The 14254-nt window shown below is 43.1% G+C and overlaps 3 protein-coding genes, 1 non-coding gene and 1 pseudogene across 5 annotated transcripts; 3 read left to right on the forward strand and 2 right to left on the reverse strand.

Moving 5' to 3' along the window:
• LOC115735956 lies at positions 1 to 3705 on the forward strand. 2 transcript variants are annotated; one of them, XM_048272749.1, is made up of 14 exons: positions 3 to 353; positions 447 to 594; positions 687 to 767; positions 919 to 1001; positions 1104 to 1216; positions 1340 to 1450; positions 1631 to 1740; positions 1949 to 2150; positions 2218 to 2295; positions 2399 to 2452; positions 2547 to 2633; positions 2775 to 2932; positions 3216 to 3293; positions 3514 to 3705. In XM_048272749.1, the coding sequence occupies exons 2-13, from the start codon at positions 545 to 547 to the stop codon at positions 3220 to 3222; spliced, it is 1134 nt and encodes a 377-aa protein (XP_048128706.1). In that variant the 5' UTR covers positions 3 to 353; positions 447 to 544; the 3' UTR covers positions 3223 to 3293; positions 3514 to 3705. The 2 variants fall into 2 exon arrangements, with proteins under 2 accessions (XP_048128705.1, XP_048128706.1); XM_048272748.1 differs by lacking the exons at positions 3216 to 3293; positions 3514 to 3705 and having other exon boundaries at positions 1 to 353; positions 2775 to 3200.
• A 199-nt stretch (positions 3706 to 3904) lies between these two features.
• Positions 3905 to 5614, reverse strand: LOC115735958 (organelle RRM domain-containing protein 2, mitochondrial-like). The gene is made up of 4 exons (XM_030667435.2): positions 5343 to 5614; positions 4953 to 5021; positions 4539 to 4645; positions 3905 to 4191 (listed from the first exon to the last, which is right to left on the reverse strand). Exons 1-4 carry the CDS (start codon positions 5491 to 5493, stop codon positions 4093 to 4095), a joined length of 426 nt encoding a protein of 141 aa, XP_030523295.1. The 5' UTR covers positions 5494 to 5614; the 3' UTR covers positions 3905 to 4092.
• Positions 5615 to 6059: 445 nt separating this feature from the next.
• Positions 6060 to 10372, forward strand: LOC115735819 (5-oxoprolinase 1). Its single transcript, XM_048272258.1, has 2 exons — positions 6060 to 6133; positions 6454 to 10372. Exon 2 carries the CDS (start codon positions 6502 to 6504, stop codon positions 10309 to 10311), a length of 3810 nt encoding a protein of 1269 aa, XP_048128215.1. The 5' UTR covers positions 6060 to 6133; positions 6454 to 6501; the 3' UTR covers positions 10312 to 10372.
• A 484-nt stretch (positions 10373 to 10856) lies between these two features.
• Positions 10857 to 10930, forward strand: TRNAN-GUU. Its single transcript has one exon. It is a non-coding gene; the product is annotated as a tRNA-Asn (tRNA).
• A 404-nt stretch (positions 10931 to 11334) lies between these two features.
• Positions 11335 to 14233, reverse strand: LOC115735766 (annotated as a pseudogene).
• Between the last annotated feature and the right edge of the window lie 21 nt (positions 14234 to 14254).

Consider the following 14254-nt stretch of genomic DNA (forward strand, 5'->3'; position numbering starts at 1 on the left):
GCCCCCAAAAAATTGCTCTCGATTAGATTTCCTGTTCAGAGATTCAACCTAATCCGACAAAGATCCAATCTTTACGGGCATCATCAGACAGTGAAGCTGAAGCCCTAGTCGGACACGGATTCCGACCCGGAAGCTGCTTTCAAGTCGGGTACGAATCTAATCGAAACCGAACTAGAAGTATCTCAGAACCTCAGCCGCCTCCCTCGCCGTCGCAAAATATTTAATTTCGCATGTCGTCCAAAGGTCAGATATCGACATACCATGTTTTTTCGGGTGAAAGCTGTCAAGTTCTTGTCGACGTTCCCCTGTCTTTCCATTCGCAGAGCATTCAGTGAGCATGGCACTTCAGAAGCGTGAGTTTCTTCTTCCCTGCAGTAAGTCTGTCGAGCGAATTTGTCTGAAAATAACAAGGATGTGAAGGCAAAAGGCATCGCTGAACGGTGCAGGTTCGGGCTGAGCGAGGAAAGGCGGCGGGTTTGTGCATCGCGACTCCGCGGACGCGGACGGGGGAGAGGGCGGAGTCGTGACGAAGAGGACACCGAGAATGCCGAGGTCGACGTTGGGTTATCACTTAGAGGAGTTGTTCAAGAAGAAGTAGGCAACTTTTATGTCATGTGCTTTGTGTTTTTTTTTTTTCCTCTGTTTTTATGCGAGACAGTGAATGATTTGGTGTTTAATCATTCAAGGGGGTCGGTCAGAGAAGATGCATTGACCTCTATAATCCAGACATTCAACCAGCAGATTGAGTATGAATTCGTCGAGAATAGGTGAGTGAATCATGTGTATCTCACTTTCATGGTGCAATTCCCAAATTTTAATTACTTAGTTTAGGTGATAATTATGCGGGCATTGCTTTGTTCATCATGAGCAGACTTGTTTACCTGGTGATCTGTTTTTTTCTGTGTTTGTCCTTCGAAGCTTTGCTACTTTGCTCTACCGATTCCGGAATTGTGCGAAGAGTGGTACGTCTAAGGAGGTGGCCTTAGCGTGTCGTGCAATTGGTGAGTTATATTGTACACATTATATATACGCGCGCACGTATAAAACATATTTATTGGTAGATTCGGCTAATGACGTGTGCCTTACTTGATGTTTCTATGTAGGGTTGCTGGCGATGACAACCAAATGCAGGGACAAGGCTCACGAGCTGTACGAAGAATCTGTTTCCTTATTTTCCATGGCACTCAAACCTCATTCCAAGAAACACTATTGCGAGGTACAGTCATTGGAAGAATGGATCATGAGCTACAATAAGGTCTTCTTGGTTGAGACGGATATCGCAATTGAATTTCAGTTAATTCTGGAGGATAGAGAATTAACCTTGCGATCACATATGCAGATGGTGAATAGCTTGGTGGTGGTTACCTACTTCTGTGCAGATGTTTCGGTGGAGACTGAAAAGTCTATGCAGATTTTGTGGGATTTCATTCACCAAGAAGGTGTCACTAATGTATGCATGCACCTAAAGCTAAATTGAAACTCAGTGGTATCTTCTAATAATGATATAATTGTGAAATCATCAAAACTTTCAATTGCTTTGTATGTTTATGAGACACAATTGCAATCGATGGCATTCTTCTTAAAGAAAGCAAAGCCTGAAGCTTTAGTACTTGCTCTTTTTGTTGGTTAGAAGTCTGAGGATGCTGATGCAATATCCATTCTTGTTGCTGCAATATCTGCATGGTCTTGCTTGCTGTCAACGCTTGATGGATGGAGAGTCGATAGCAAGCGATGGAAGGGGTGAGTGAGGATATACCCAACTGTCTTCTCATGTTTATCTACTGTTCACATTTAATCCCTGCAATTACTTAGCTGATGCGTGTAGCATCGATTTTGTTTTCTCTTAACCGATGTTGAGTTACTATTCTTTTAGCTCATCTATCTAATTTATTACCGTACTCGTTGCGTTTACTTATTTATTTATTTATTTTTTGGCGATTTGATTCAGGGCTATACCTTACTTCTTGAGCCTACTAAAGACCAACTATATTGAATCCCTTCAACTGGTAGCATGTGAAGCGTTGTTTTTGATACTGGAAATTGGATCTCTCCGTAAGTTCTCTGACGAAACCGAGGCTTGCGATGACATCGCAAAGCTATTGAGGAGTACAGTCTGCAGCATAAATCCAAACTTCATCAAATATTCGGAGGTAACAATCTTACTTTACGCGGACCTGGACCTGGGGTTTGAGTTTGATTTGAAGTTGTTGATTTCAGAAGGACAAGTTCCCAAAGAAGAGTATAGCAGTTGGCAGACAAAGAGTAGTGTTATCAACATGGTCAGAGTTCATACAGGTACCACTGCTGCTTTGTAGCTCCTCTTCTTTTCATTTAATTTTTCATTGAAGAAGAGGCTGCTTATGATTCACCGACATTTTTTATTCCTATGACTTGACAGCTAAATTTCCTGAAGCTGTTTTTAGGACAAGAAGGATTCGTCACTCATATGCTTGTAAGATTCTGATTTTAGTTCCTAGAGTTGTATTTCCACTTTTTCTGCTTTGTGAACCATAATGATAGCCGACATTTTTTCTCTCTCCAAACAGGGAAACAAACTCCTCAGAGATGTGTTCGAGTTCATTAACCAAGATAGTCCTTCGGACACTCGCCTCGACGTACCAGAAAGAGAAGAGGTTCGCAGGACCGTTGATCTCTTATAATGACATAACTGCAGAATTGCTAATCTCTTATGAAGTCATAATTTACAGTTTCTAGCTCAAAAAAATCTTTAGGCATGTGGATAAGCAAAACTGACCAATATTAACAATTTGCAGGTGGTTAAGAAATACTTGCTTCCGGGTCGAAAGCCTAAAGCTAGAGATAAAGCAAGAAGCAAAGAGATCGATCTTTCTTTCTCTTCCAGCAAGGCAAAACTAATCGATCATGTACTAAACCGAGACCATGCTGACAAATACAGTCCTCGTTTCTTTCGGTTTAGAGAAGTTCCTCGTCATTTATTCAAACGAAATAACTGCTTTATCACAACTAGCAATATCCAAATCACGAATCCTAAGTACTCGTTCGCAGCCTTTGCAAAGGGGGAAAAAGAAAACTTCCACCAAATGCATTCCTAAGTACCAACCTATGAAACTGCATTTGAGGAAATTTTCTTCTTTTGCCAAATAGAAATCTAGCCATTTCACTGTTAGCTTCAGGAATTAGCCTTCTACATTGTAACGCAGACTTGTGAAATTTTATTTGCATCTCCTTCTCAGAGAATGAACAAGTCGGCGAATTCTGCTAAAAGCAAAGCAAAGACACAGCTCTTGAACAAGAACCGAACATTGTCACAGGTAGGCTCATCTGACCTCCGCTGCGATGCTACGTCTGCTGATCTTGAGCGTCACATTGGCTTAAACGACACTATCTGTTAACTTATCCTTAGAATTTGATAAGTTTTGTGGGGCTAACAAGCACAAGACCCTGCACTTCTAGTTACTTTCCCTGACTATGCACGTAAAGGCCTTAATCTTGCTGCTAATCCCTCACCACTTGTAATTGTTCTTTTTCCAGGAAAGGAACATTGGCCATTTCATTTCTGAAGATTGAAAGTCCATATACTAAGACATGCAGATTAGTCGGCTACTCACAGAGACTATCATAATTTCTGAGAAATCTCATTCTTTTTGGTCATTATTACCATTGTTATTGTAACATAATTTACTCTTGCAAGCTAACACCATGCTTTTCATCGCTTATGGCCAACCTTTCCAGAAATGAGCAATACGCCCACTTCATCAGTTCTTATCATTCTGCATCAGTAAGCAACCGTGAATCACATAACTTAGCCAAAAGACATCTTCCGAGTATTTTCAATTATTTCTGGTGCGCAACCAAAAAAAAAAAAAATCCATACCCAATTCGAAAGCAACAAACAAAAGCGACAGCTTCAGCACCCACAAGCTTGTCTTAAATACCTCTTAAACGCCAAAATAACAGTAAATAATTTAGATAAAGAAGACCTCACACTTGGATTCAAAGAATAATATAGCAAGGTCAGTGACTTAACAAGTCCAGTGCGGGTGCTTGAACAGAATACAATTCACGGCCTTAGTTCATGCTAATACAGGCCTGTATCAACACCGAAAAGTTTCAATATCCGCTCCTCGAATTGTATGTGTTCTGAGATGTCGCCTGTCTAGGGGGAGGAGGTTTTGCATATTCAGCAAATACTACCCATCCATCAATAAACTGCATCACGGTAAATGGAAGATGACATGGCATAAGTTATTGCATTCCAATTAAATTCAATGACATGGATAGCAAACTTCGCAGGACACAAGTAAATAGGACACATTTTAGTCTTTTCTTTTTTTAATATTAGCAACAAAGTTGGATTTCATGTAGGAATAAACCATTGCCAAAAGGCACGTTAAGTCACCAAGTCAGTCTAATTCTGCAGAGTTCATGGATTCAGATTGGCCTATCGCTTAGTTCATGTCTGAAGTTACATCAGGGAATGTTTAAATTGCAACCAATTCATCAGTGATCACAACAGATAGCCAGACAAAATACAAGATATGCAAGCAAGAACGAACCTTTGCATCCAGTCCTTTTATTCCTTCTGCAGCATCCTCTATCGATGAATACTTCACAAAGCCAAATCCTTTTGAGTAGCCATTATTCCGATCTGTAACCACTCTGGCTGTATAAACACAAAGCTGCTCGTGTTAATAGCTTGATTTCCAAGCACTCAATGTAATGGGAAAGGATGCGAAAACACGCACACCCTTCACCCCAGTCCGTTGGGTATTTCAAAATGGGCAAGGCGATAAACACATGGAAAGGAGACTGAAAGCTGCGAAAAAAGAGGATGAAAAACCAGCCACCTCATGAGGCGTGTTTATCACTAGCCATAGTTATACGCAGTTACGCATGTCAGTGTGTACACGCTCGAGTGTCATGTGAGACTCAGTGTGGACAATATCTTTTGGACGAATATGTAAGATTACCATAAACAACTTGGCCAAACTTTGAGAATTCCTCGCGGAGCTTCTCCGATGTTGTTCTCTTATTAAGCCCTGTAGTACAATAAAGGGCAAAATGCATGAGTTCATCGACATAGCCACGAGGCAATAAATCAAATGGTGAACTTGAAGACAATTACATCCAACGAATCTTTTGAAAAGGACTGCCCAGATATGTTCAAGACTTGTAAGGTAGGGAATAGCAACAATAAGCAGAGTTAAAATTCTACTCCTCTCCAACGGAAAAGAAGCAGACACAATCGAAGTCCGCGAAAACTACGCGCTAAAGTACAGAGACTAGAAAACACGAGAGATTTAAGCAAACACCCAGATCAAAAAATTGAACAGGCCGAGAAAAAAATCAAGACTTTTTACCTGAGACGAAGAGAGTATCGGAAGGAATAGGCGCAGGCTTGTCGCTGGCGGCGGCGGCGGCGGCGGCGGCTGTAGCCCTGGAAGCCGGGAGATGGGAGTCGAAGATCGAAGTGGAGAGAAACCTTCTCGCGATTCCGAGTCTCAGTGCCATTTCTCGACGGAAAAGATTGACAGATGCTACGCTGCGCGATGGGTGGTTCGAGAGGTCGGTAAACCCTAAAACCCTGAGAGAAATGGTTGGTTTGAGAGGTCGAACCGATGTTCACTTCGGGGGAGGTGAAGCAGTTCGTTCATTTGGGGGCTTTCATGGGCTTTTGAAGCGGAAAAAAGCCCAAAGGGAGCTTACTTCTGGCGGATGCCTCCGTGCATCTTACATATTAAAACATTAAAATTAAGACAAGTTTCAAATTATAACAAATTAACTTTTTGACCGTCAAACTTTTCATATTGATAATTTGACAGATTTTTCGACCGAAAAAGAATATTCACAAATTTGCTTTTGATTAGCTTTCGTCAAATTTTAGCGTTAAATTGATTGTGGACGTGGATGACATGTAATGATCGTGACAAGTCTAACAGAGGTATCAATTTGAGATTTTTTTTCTTTGATATTATTTATAGGATCCTTGAGAGGATGACAAGGTGTCTGTCCACTTCGACCAGTTCCGCTTATTATTATTTTTTTCATTCGACCGTCAAATCAGACAGTGGATTAGCAGGGAATCGGGTCAGTGTTGTTCACAACCTCTCCACAAAGCTTCTCTCCCCCTCTTCCCTGCTCGTCTGCAAGGCAAGGCTCCTCATGTCCTGCTCTAATTTTTGGAGTTCTTCTTTTCCACTGATCATGTCTTTGTTTTCAGTCGTCCATCAGTTGTAGATCGCTCTGTAATAAACCAATCGATGTCGCGTCGAAGAATACCAGTTATAGTGATTTCTCAATCCGTGAGTTCGCGCAATCTAGTTTCTTGAAATTTTTGACTCGGTTTAGATTTCAAGGTTGAAGACAATAATACCCTGCAATCAAGTTCTGATTTTGCTCATCAAGGCATGTTCTTTGTGCTGGGGCTTTGTTGACATCTTCTTCTTTTTTTCCAAATGGGAATCTCGCGGGACTGTTTTCTATTATTGGTAGTCTGATCTCTGAGATTTGACTGTGGATATGGGGAGGGCAGCTGTCGATAAACTGCGATTTTGCATTGATAGAGGAGGGACTTTCACGGATGTTTACGCCGAAATTCCGGGTGAACTGGACGGCCGAGTTCTGAAGCTCTTGTCGGTTGACCCGGCGAACTACGACGATGCTCCGGTGGAGGGGATTAGGAGGATTCTCGAGGATTACACCGGGAAGAAAATCCCTCGCACGTCCAAAGTGCCGACGGATAATATCGAATGGATAAGGATGGGCACGACAGTGGCAACAAATGCTCTCCTGGAGAGAAAAGGGGAAAGGATTGCTCTGTGTGTGACGCAGGGTTTCAAGGATCTGCTGCAGGTAGGTAACCAGGCTCGGCCTAAAATCTTTGACCTGACTGTGTCGAAACCCTCAAACCTTTACGAGGAAATAATAGAAGCTGACGAGAGAGTTGAGCTTGTATCCGGTAAGGAGGAAGATGCTCAACATTCGTCCTCCAGATTGGTGACGGGAGTCTCCGGTGAGCTCATCAGGATATTGAAGCCACTTGGTGAAGAGGCTTTGACTCCTTTACTAAAAGGATTGTTGGACAAAGGAATTAGCTGCTTGGCTGTAGTCTTGATGCATTCTTACACTTATCCAGATCACGAAATAGCTGTGAAGAGTTTAGCCGTAAAAATGGGCTTCAGACACGTTTCCTTATCTTCAGCTTTGACTCCGATGGTTCGAGCAGTTCCTCGAGGCCTAACAGCCACTGTGGATGCATATTTGACACCTGTCATTAAAGAGTATCTGTCGGGGTTCATCTCCCGGTTTGATGAAGGGTTGGACAAGGTGAATGTGTTGTTTATGCAATCGGATGGTGGACTAGCACCCGAAAGTAAGTTTTCGGGTCACAAAGCAATTCTATCAGGTCCAGCGGGTGGCGTGGTTGGTTATTCACAAACTCTATTTGGGCTTGAGACAGACAAGCCCCTCATTGGGTTCGACATGGGAGGCACATCTACTGATGTGAGTCGGTATGCAGGGAGCTATGAGCAAGTTTTAGAGACCCAAATTGCCGGTGCCATAATCCAGGCACCTCAGCTAGACATAAACACCGTTGCTGCAGGCGGTGGGTCAAAGTTGAAGTTTCAGTTCGGAGCTTTCCGGGTTGGCCCAGAATCAGTGGGTGCACATCCTGGTCCAGTGTGTTATAGGAAAGGAGGGGAGCTTGCAGTTACAGACGCAAACCTGATTTTAGGTTATGTTATCCCTGACTTTTTTCCATCTATCTTTGGCCCAAATGAGGATCAACCTTTAGATATCACGGCAACAACGCAAGCATTTGAGAAGCTTGCTAAAGAAATTAATTCCTATAGATTGAGCCAGGATTCATCCGTGAAGGAAATGTCTGTCGAAGAGATTGCGCTTGGATTTGTTAATGTGGCAAATGAGACGATGTGTCGTCCAATACGTCAACTGACTGAGATGAAGGGCCACGAAACGAGGAACCATGCTCTTGCTTGCTTTGGAGGAGCTGGCCCACAGCATGCCTGTGCAATTGCTCGGTCTTTGGGGATGAACGAGGTAATAATACACAGATTCTGTGGCATTCTGAGTGCATATGGAATGGGTCTGGCAGATGTTGTTGAAGAGGCACAGGAGCCGTATTCTGCTGTTTATGGTCCTGAGTCGATTGTAGAGGCTTCATGTAGAGAAGCTGCTCTGTCAAGACAAGTAAAACAAAAACTACAAGAGCAAGGTTTCAGAGAGGACAACATTGCAACAGAGACATATCTAAATCTAAGGTATGAAGGTACAGATACTGCCATCATGGTGAAGAGGCACGCTACCGAAGATGACTCCAGATTTGACTATGCTGAAGAATTTGTGAACCTCTTTCAGCAAGAATATGGATTTAAGCTGCAGAATAGGAACATCCTCATATGCGATGTGAGGATTCGGGGGATAGGGGTCACGAATATTTTGAAGCCAAGGTCCTCAGAACCTGCTTCTGGTTCTCCTGAAGTTGAAGGCCATTACAGGATCTACTTTGGGAATGGTTGGCATACAGCGCCGCTTTTCAAGCTTGAGAATCTAGGTTATGGGCACAGTTTGCATGGTCCTGCTATAATCATGAATGGGAATAGCACTGTCATAGTAGAACCAAACTGTAAAGCAACAATAACCAAGTATGGCAACATCAAGATTGACATTGAGTCAGCTATTAGTTCAATCAAGTTAGCCGAAAAGGTTGCAGATGTCGTGCAGCTGTCAATTTTCAATCACAGGTTTATGGGAATAGCCGAGCAAATGGGACGAACGCTGCAGAGAACTTCCATATCAACGAATATCAAGGAACGTTTAGACTTTTCTTGTGCTCTTTTTAGTCCTGATGGGGGACTAGTTGCTAATGCTCCTCACGTTCCTGTCCACCTAGGAGCAATGTCAAGTACAGTCCGCTGGCAGCTAGAGTACTGGGGCGACAATTTAAGTGAGGGAGATGTTCTGGTCACTAACCATCCCTGCTCCGGTGGAAGCCACCTTCCTGATATTACTGTTATTACACCCGTTTTTGATAAAGGGAAGCTGGTATTTTTTGTTGCAAGCAGGGGACATCATGCTGAGATCGGGGGCATCACTCCAGGAAGCATGCCACCCTTTTCTAAATCCATATATGAAGAGGGGGCAGCAATAAAAGCATTTAAGCTTGTCAAGAAAGGGATCTTTCAAGAGGAAGGAATTGTGAAGTTACTTTGTTTCCCCTGTTCTGATGAATCGGAGCATAACATTCCGGGCACCCGCAGGCTTCAAGACAATTTGTCCGATCTTCATGCACAAGTAGCCGCAAACCAGAGAGGAATTTTACTGATAAAAGAGCTAATTGAGCAGTATGGTCTTGATACTGTTCAAGCTTACATGATGTATGTGCAAAACAACGCGGAAGTAGCTGTGAGAGAAATGCTCAAGTCAGTTGCTGCCAAAGTTTCATCTCAATTAAACAATACTAGGAACAAGGATTCTGTCATTATCGAAGAAGAGGATTACATGGATGATGGTTCGAGAATACATCTTAAACTTACTATTGATTCTGTTAAAGGAGAAGCCGCTTTTGACTTCAGTGGGACCAGTCCAGAAGTCTATGGGAACTGGAATGCACCCGAGGCCGTGACAGCTGCTGCAGTCATATACTGCGTACGGTGTTTGGTTGACGTTGATATACCTCTTAATCAGGGATGTTTGGCTCCGGTCAAGATTCTCATTCCAAAGGGTTCGTTCCTTTCTCCAAGTGATAAAGCTGCTGTTGTAGGAGGTAATGTTCTGACTTCGCAGAGGGTTACTGATGTTATACTCACCGCGTTTCAAGCATGTGCATGCTCTCAGGGTTGCATGAATAACTTGACCTTTGGAGATGACACGTTTGGTTATTATGAAACAATTGGGGGCGGGAGCGGGGCTGGTCCAACTTGGGATGGTACCAGTGGGGTCCAGTGCCATATGACCAACACGCGCATGACCGATCCCGAGATCTTCGAGCAGAGATACCCTGTTCTTCTGCACAAGTTTGGACTCAGAGAAAATAGCGGAGGGGCTGGGATTCGTAAAGGGGGCGATGGTCTTGTAAGGGAGATAGAGTTCAAGTCCCCAGTTGTAGTTAGTGTTTTGTCGGAGAGGCGTGTTCATGCTCCTAGGGGGTTAAGAGGAGGTAAAGACGGAGCACGCGGAGCAAACTTTCTCATTACAAAGGACGGGCGGAAAATTTACCTTGGAGGCAAAAACACCGTTCAGGTGCAGCCAGGAGAAATACTTCAGATACTCACTCCTGGCGGCGGCGGATGGGGCTGTCATCAGTAATTTTGCCAGTACGGAGAAAATGTTACTTTGTTTTCTGCGCGTTAAACAATTAGGTGTATTGGCAGAGCTTCTCTCATGATACAATCATCTTCCCGCTGAGCCCCATTTCTTCTCTGTCCACAGAAACGAATTCTTCTACTAATCTGATTAGGTTCTTTGAGCATTTGTACTTTAAGTACTTCTATCCAAATGGTGTTTGAATTGAAGTTTTCAAGATTCCCCTCATGCTCCTTTGGAATGAGCTAGCTATTTGTTCTATCGTTTTGGAAACTAAATAGTTGGGTATGTTATGATGACCTCATAATATTGACTTGAGAGAAAATCTGAATGCTTGATTTGTAACGAGTGTGATATAATTTCAGATTCACACGAGGAGACAAAAGAACATCCAGAGCAGATCCTCTCCGGCTAATCTTTTCGTATTTTCTTCATAAACACTTTAACTGCGCAGTTCAAATGCTGATATATATTGCCCTGCATGTTGAAGAATCAGTTTGAGCCCTCTTTTTGATAAATAATATTTATGTCGACCAGGGATCGCAAAAGCTGGAGTAGCTCAGTTGGTTAGAGCGTGTGGCTGTTAACCACAAGGTCGAAGGTTCAAGCCCTTCCTCTAGCGCTCCCTTCCTTTTTTGTTCCTCCTCTGCTTTTAACTATCGGATTTTTCTGTGCTGAAAAAGAAAAGGGAGCGATTTGATCACAATGTAATGTCCCAGTAAATTCAGATCTCGTAGCAATATTGACTAACATGGTGACGAACTGATACATATATTCAGCCTTACCAAAAAAAAACTGATACATATATTCAGCTCTGAATCTGATAGCACCAAATTCTCTTTCCTTGAAGTCATGTCTCAAATTTCTAGTGTTGGGACTTTTTCTTGTTCTAGTACGAATGCAGATGAAAAAAATTAGCTTCTTCAGGTGCTGATATGAATACTAAATCAATTTCCCTCGAGTTCGGTTCATCTTGTCTCTTCCTACCGGATATAGAAGCGAATTTCTCGCTCGGAGAGCCAACTACTAGTGTAGTAGCGTGTGCCGCCCTGGGACCCGAAATCTATTCCCTTCCTTGTCAGCATGACTCAGCTGCTTGCACACGTCCACCCTCACCGTCACCTTCTGTGTCTTGCCAATCTTCACTTCCACTCTCTCAAAACCCACCAGTTGCTGAATCGGCACACCAGTTACTAATCCCTGCGAGCCCGGCGGCTTCCAAAACACTTGCAAGTCCATACATTTAATTGCTGTGATGTCAATAGCTTGAGCATTGGAGTTCAGGGGTATTCGGACTTTGGTGCTGGAAAAGAGAATGTTGTGCGGATCAGATGCGGATGCCAATTGGACCAGTATAGTTGACGGGGCGGATATGATGAAAATGGAATAGGAGTAGCAGCTCAGTCCGTGGCCAAACTGATAGACGGAATTTCCTGTGTAAAAACGGTAAGTTCTTCCAGGGTAGGTAGTAGAGGTGTTGGCTCTCATGTTCATGTCTGTCATCGGTAATTGATCGGCATACTCTTGTGGATACCATCAAAGGGGGACCTTCCACCTAACAAAATTGCTAGTAGATTGTCAGTCTGCACACTGACAGCCCAAACAACTACAGTGCGTGCACGCACCGGTGCTTTCATGAGGGGTCATGATCGGCAAGTTGTACCAGCATAGTTGCTTATCATGACCTCCGTGGCATCAGCAGTTGGTCCTATAACAGACATGTTTTATGTGGTACTTTTGGACAGTGGGAATGCTCCCTTGTTGGCAAGGACTATCCCTTGCTTTGCAGCATCTAGTGCCAAGTGTTGATTTTGGTCGGTACATACATCCCATGGACCACAATTTCCAAATGGGAGAGATTTAGGGTCTCCGTCAAAGAAGCCAAGTCTCATGAGGACTGCAAAGATGTATACCAAGGCCTGATCCACAACAGACTCATCCACCTTCTTCTGGCCAACCGCATTTTGTGTGTACTTGCTTAGAAAATTCCCACAGTTCATGTTTAAACCTGCATAACACAGCATAAACGTCTCCAGACATTCAACACGGGTATGATGTTATCGTGTTTCCCTCGGAGACCAGCTGTTATGATGGCATTATTTAACATTGTCAATACCTGCTTTTAGGATAAGGGCGACTGCATCCTCAGGTGTAGCAGTGTAGTGGATGCTATTATAGTAAACCTCAATTGAGTTGTAGTCGCAGACAATATAGCTGTTGGAGATACAAAAGGTTAGGCATTGACTATGATATAATCTTCATTTAGACTACTTGCACATTCTAGTTTAAATAGTTGTCTTAAGTCTCCAGTTTGCATTGTTCCTCATTTCTTACTGGACTAGACAATAAATGATGGATTCGGCAACCAGGTTTTTTTAACAGAAATTATACCGAAAAAACAAAAGCACTTAGTTTCATATGTCTGTAGTAAGTCCAGATATGATCATAAGCTATCCTATCTGATTAAGTTTCTTTTCAAATTTGCGATTTACTTTGTTTATGGAGGACTTCTGTGCTGTGCTATGCAAAAGATTTAGAGAAAAAATATGTAAGTTTCTTGTCCAGATGATTTATTGTTGGTGGAACTTCTTTTGCTGATGAACGATAAGTTGCACAATCTTCCCTTCATTGAATCAATGCAGAGGCCACTTAGTAAGTTGAAATGTTTTCTGTTTCACGTTCTGCTACTTAATCACTAGTTATTTGACTGAAAGTTGATAAGACTGTGAATTTGAGGATAGAAACACAAACCCGTCGAGACCCCATCGATCTCTGACCATTCCTTTGAGCAGGTTTGGATCGGCACTGGTAGGAACACCGTTCACCCCATTGTAAGAACACATAACACTACTAACACGTCCCTCCTCTGTGCAGATCCTAAATGGTGGCTGATATGTGTCCTGCATGTCCTGTTTTGTCACCTGCAAGGAGGAACAGTGCTCAACTTTTAGGGAAGAAATGGCACTTTATTGACAGTTTAGCCTGAGATTTTTCTTTTTTCAGTCCAAGCTAATGCAATCAGTACACTTTTCCATACCTGCACATCAAAATGCAATCGATCTACACAGTTCCAGCTATCCACATCATAAGCCGTATAATGCTTGCAGCAACTAGAAAAAACCTTGAGCCTGTTTTCGGTATAATTTCCACCCTCCACCACTTCTTGTAGTCCTCTCAGATAGTTCACCTCATATCTGGATACAACCATCTTCTCCTGGTGTTTCTTGGCCACGCCCCCATCGTGGGTCCCGGAACACATTGACATTGGGGCTCCAGTATGTGAGCCCCGCTTGACCAACATTGTGCGTGGCTCTAGCCTTGGTCGACACGACCTGGCTCGTCTTATAACAAAGTGTGGTATTAAAACTTGCAGCCAAGAGTATGACTGCAGGAAAGCTTGTGGCCTCCAGCACTGTTACATTGAAAAAGACGGCCCCGACACTTGCTACACCATGAAGCGCCTCGGACCACCAATTGTATGGTGGCACACCGACCCGGGAAATGCCGGTTGCACACAGTTCACCAATTGCTGCACCTTTTTGTGGAGGGCGAGAAGCAAGACTAGGTGTTTGGCGCAGTCTTGGTAGGATAAAGAGGTATAGCAAAAGGGAAATTGGCTGGTCTCTGGGGCACTTTTGTCACATGCATGTTGCTGAGAAGTGATTGGGACAATCAGAATGAACGAAACACAAAGAGATAAGAGACGCTGGTTCTCGAAAAGATGCGTATTTACTGCTTTGCTTGTAGTCGGGATGTCGCAAGCACTTTTTGCAGTGAATTTATAGTAGATGGAGAGACATTTTTTTCCTATGCGCTGTGCAAAAATAGAAGTTGCTCGTAGATTCAGAATAAAGAGTTTTCCCTGTCTAGGAGTGATGATGCATAAATGCATTGGAAAAACAAAAGCCTCTCTTTTCCTCCGCATTAGTCACCAAACTTACAACCC

Source organism: Rhodamnia argentea, chromosome 11, assembly GCF_020921035.1.
Source record: "Rhodamnia argentea isolate NSW1041297 chromosome 11, ASM2092103v1, whole genome shotgun sequence".
Classification (NCBI taxonomy): Eukaryota; Viridiplantae; Streptophyta; class Magnoliopsida; order Myrtales; family Myrtaceae; genus Rhodamnia; species Rhodamnia argentea.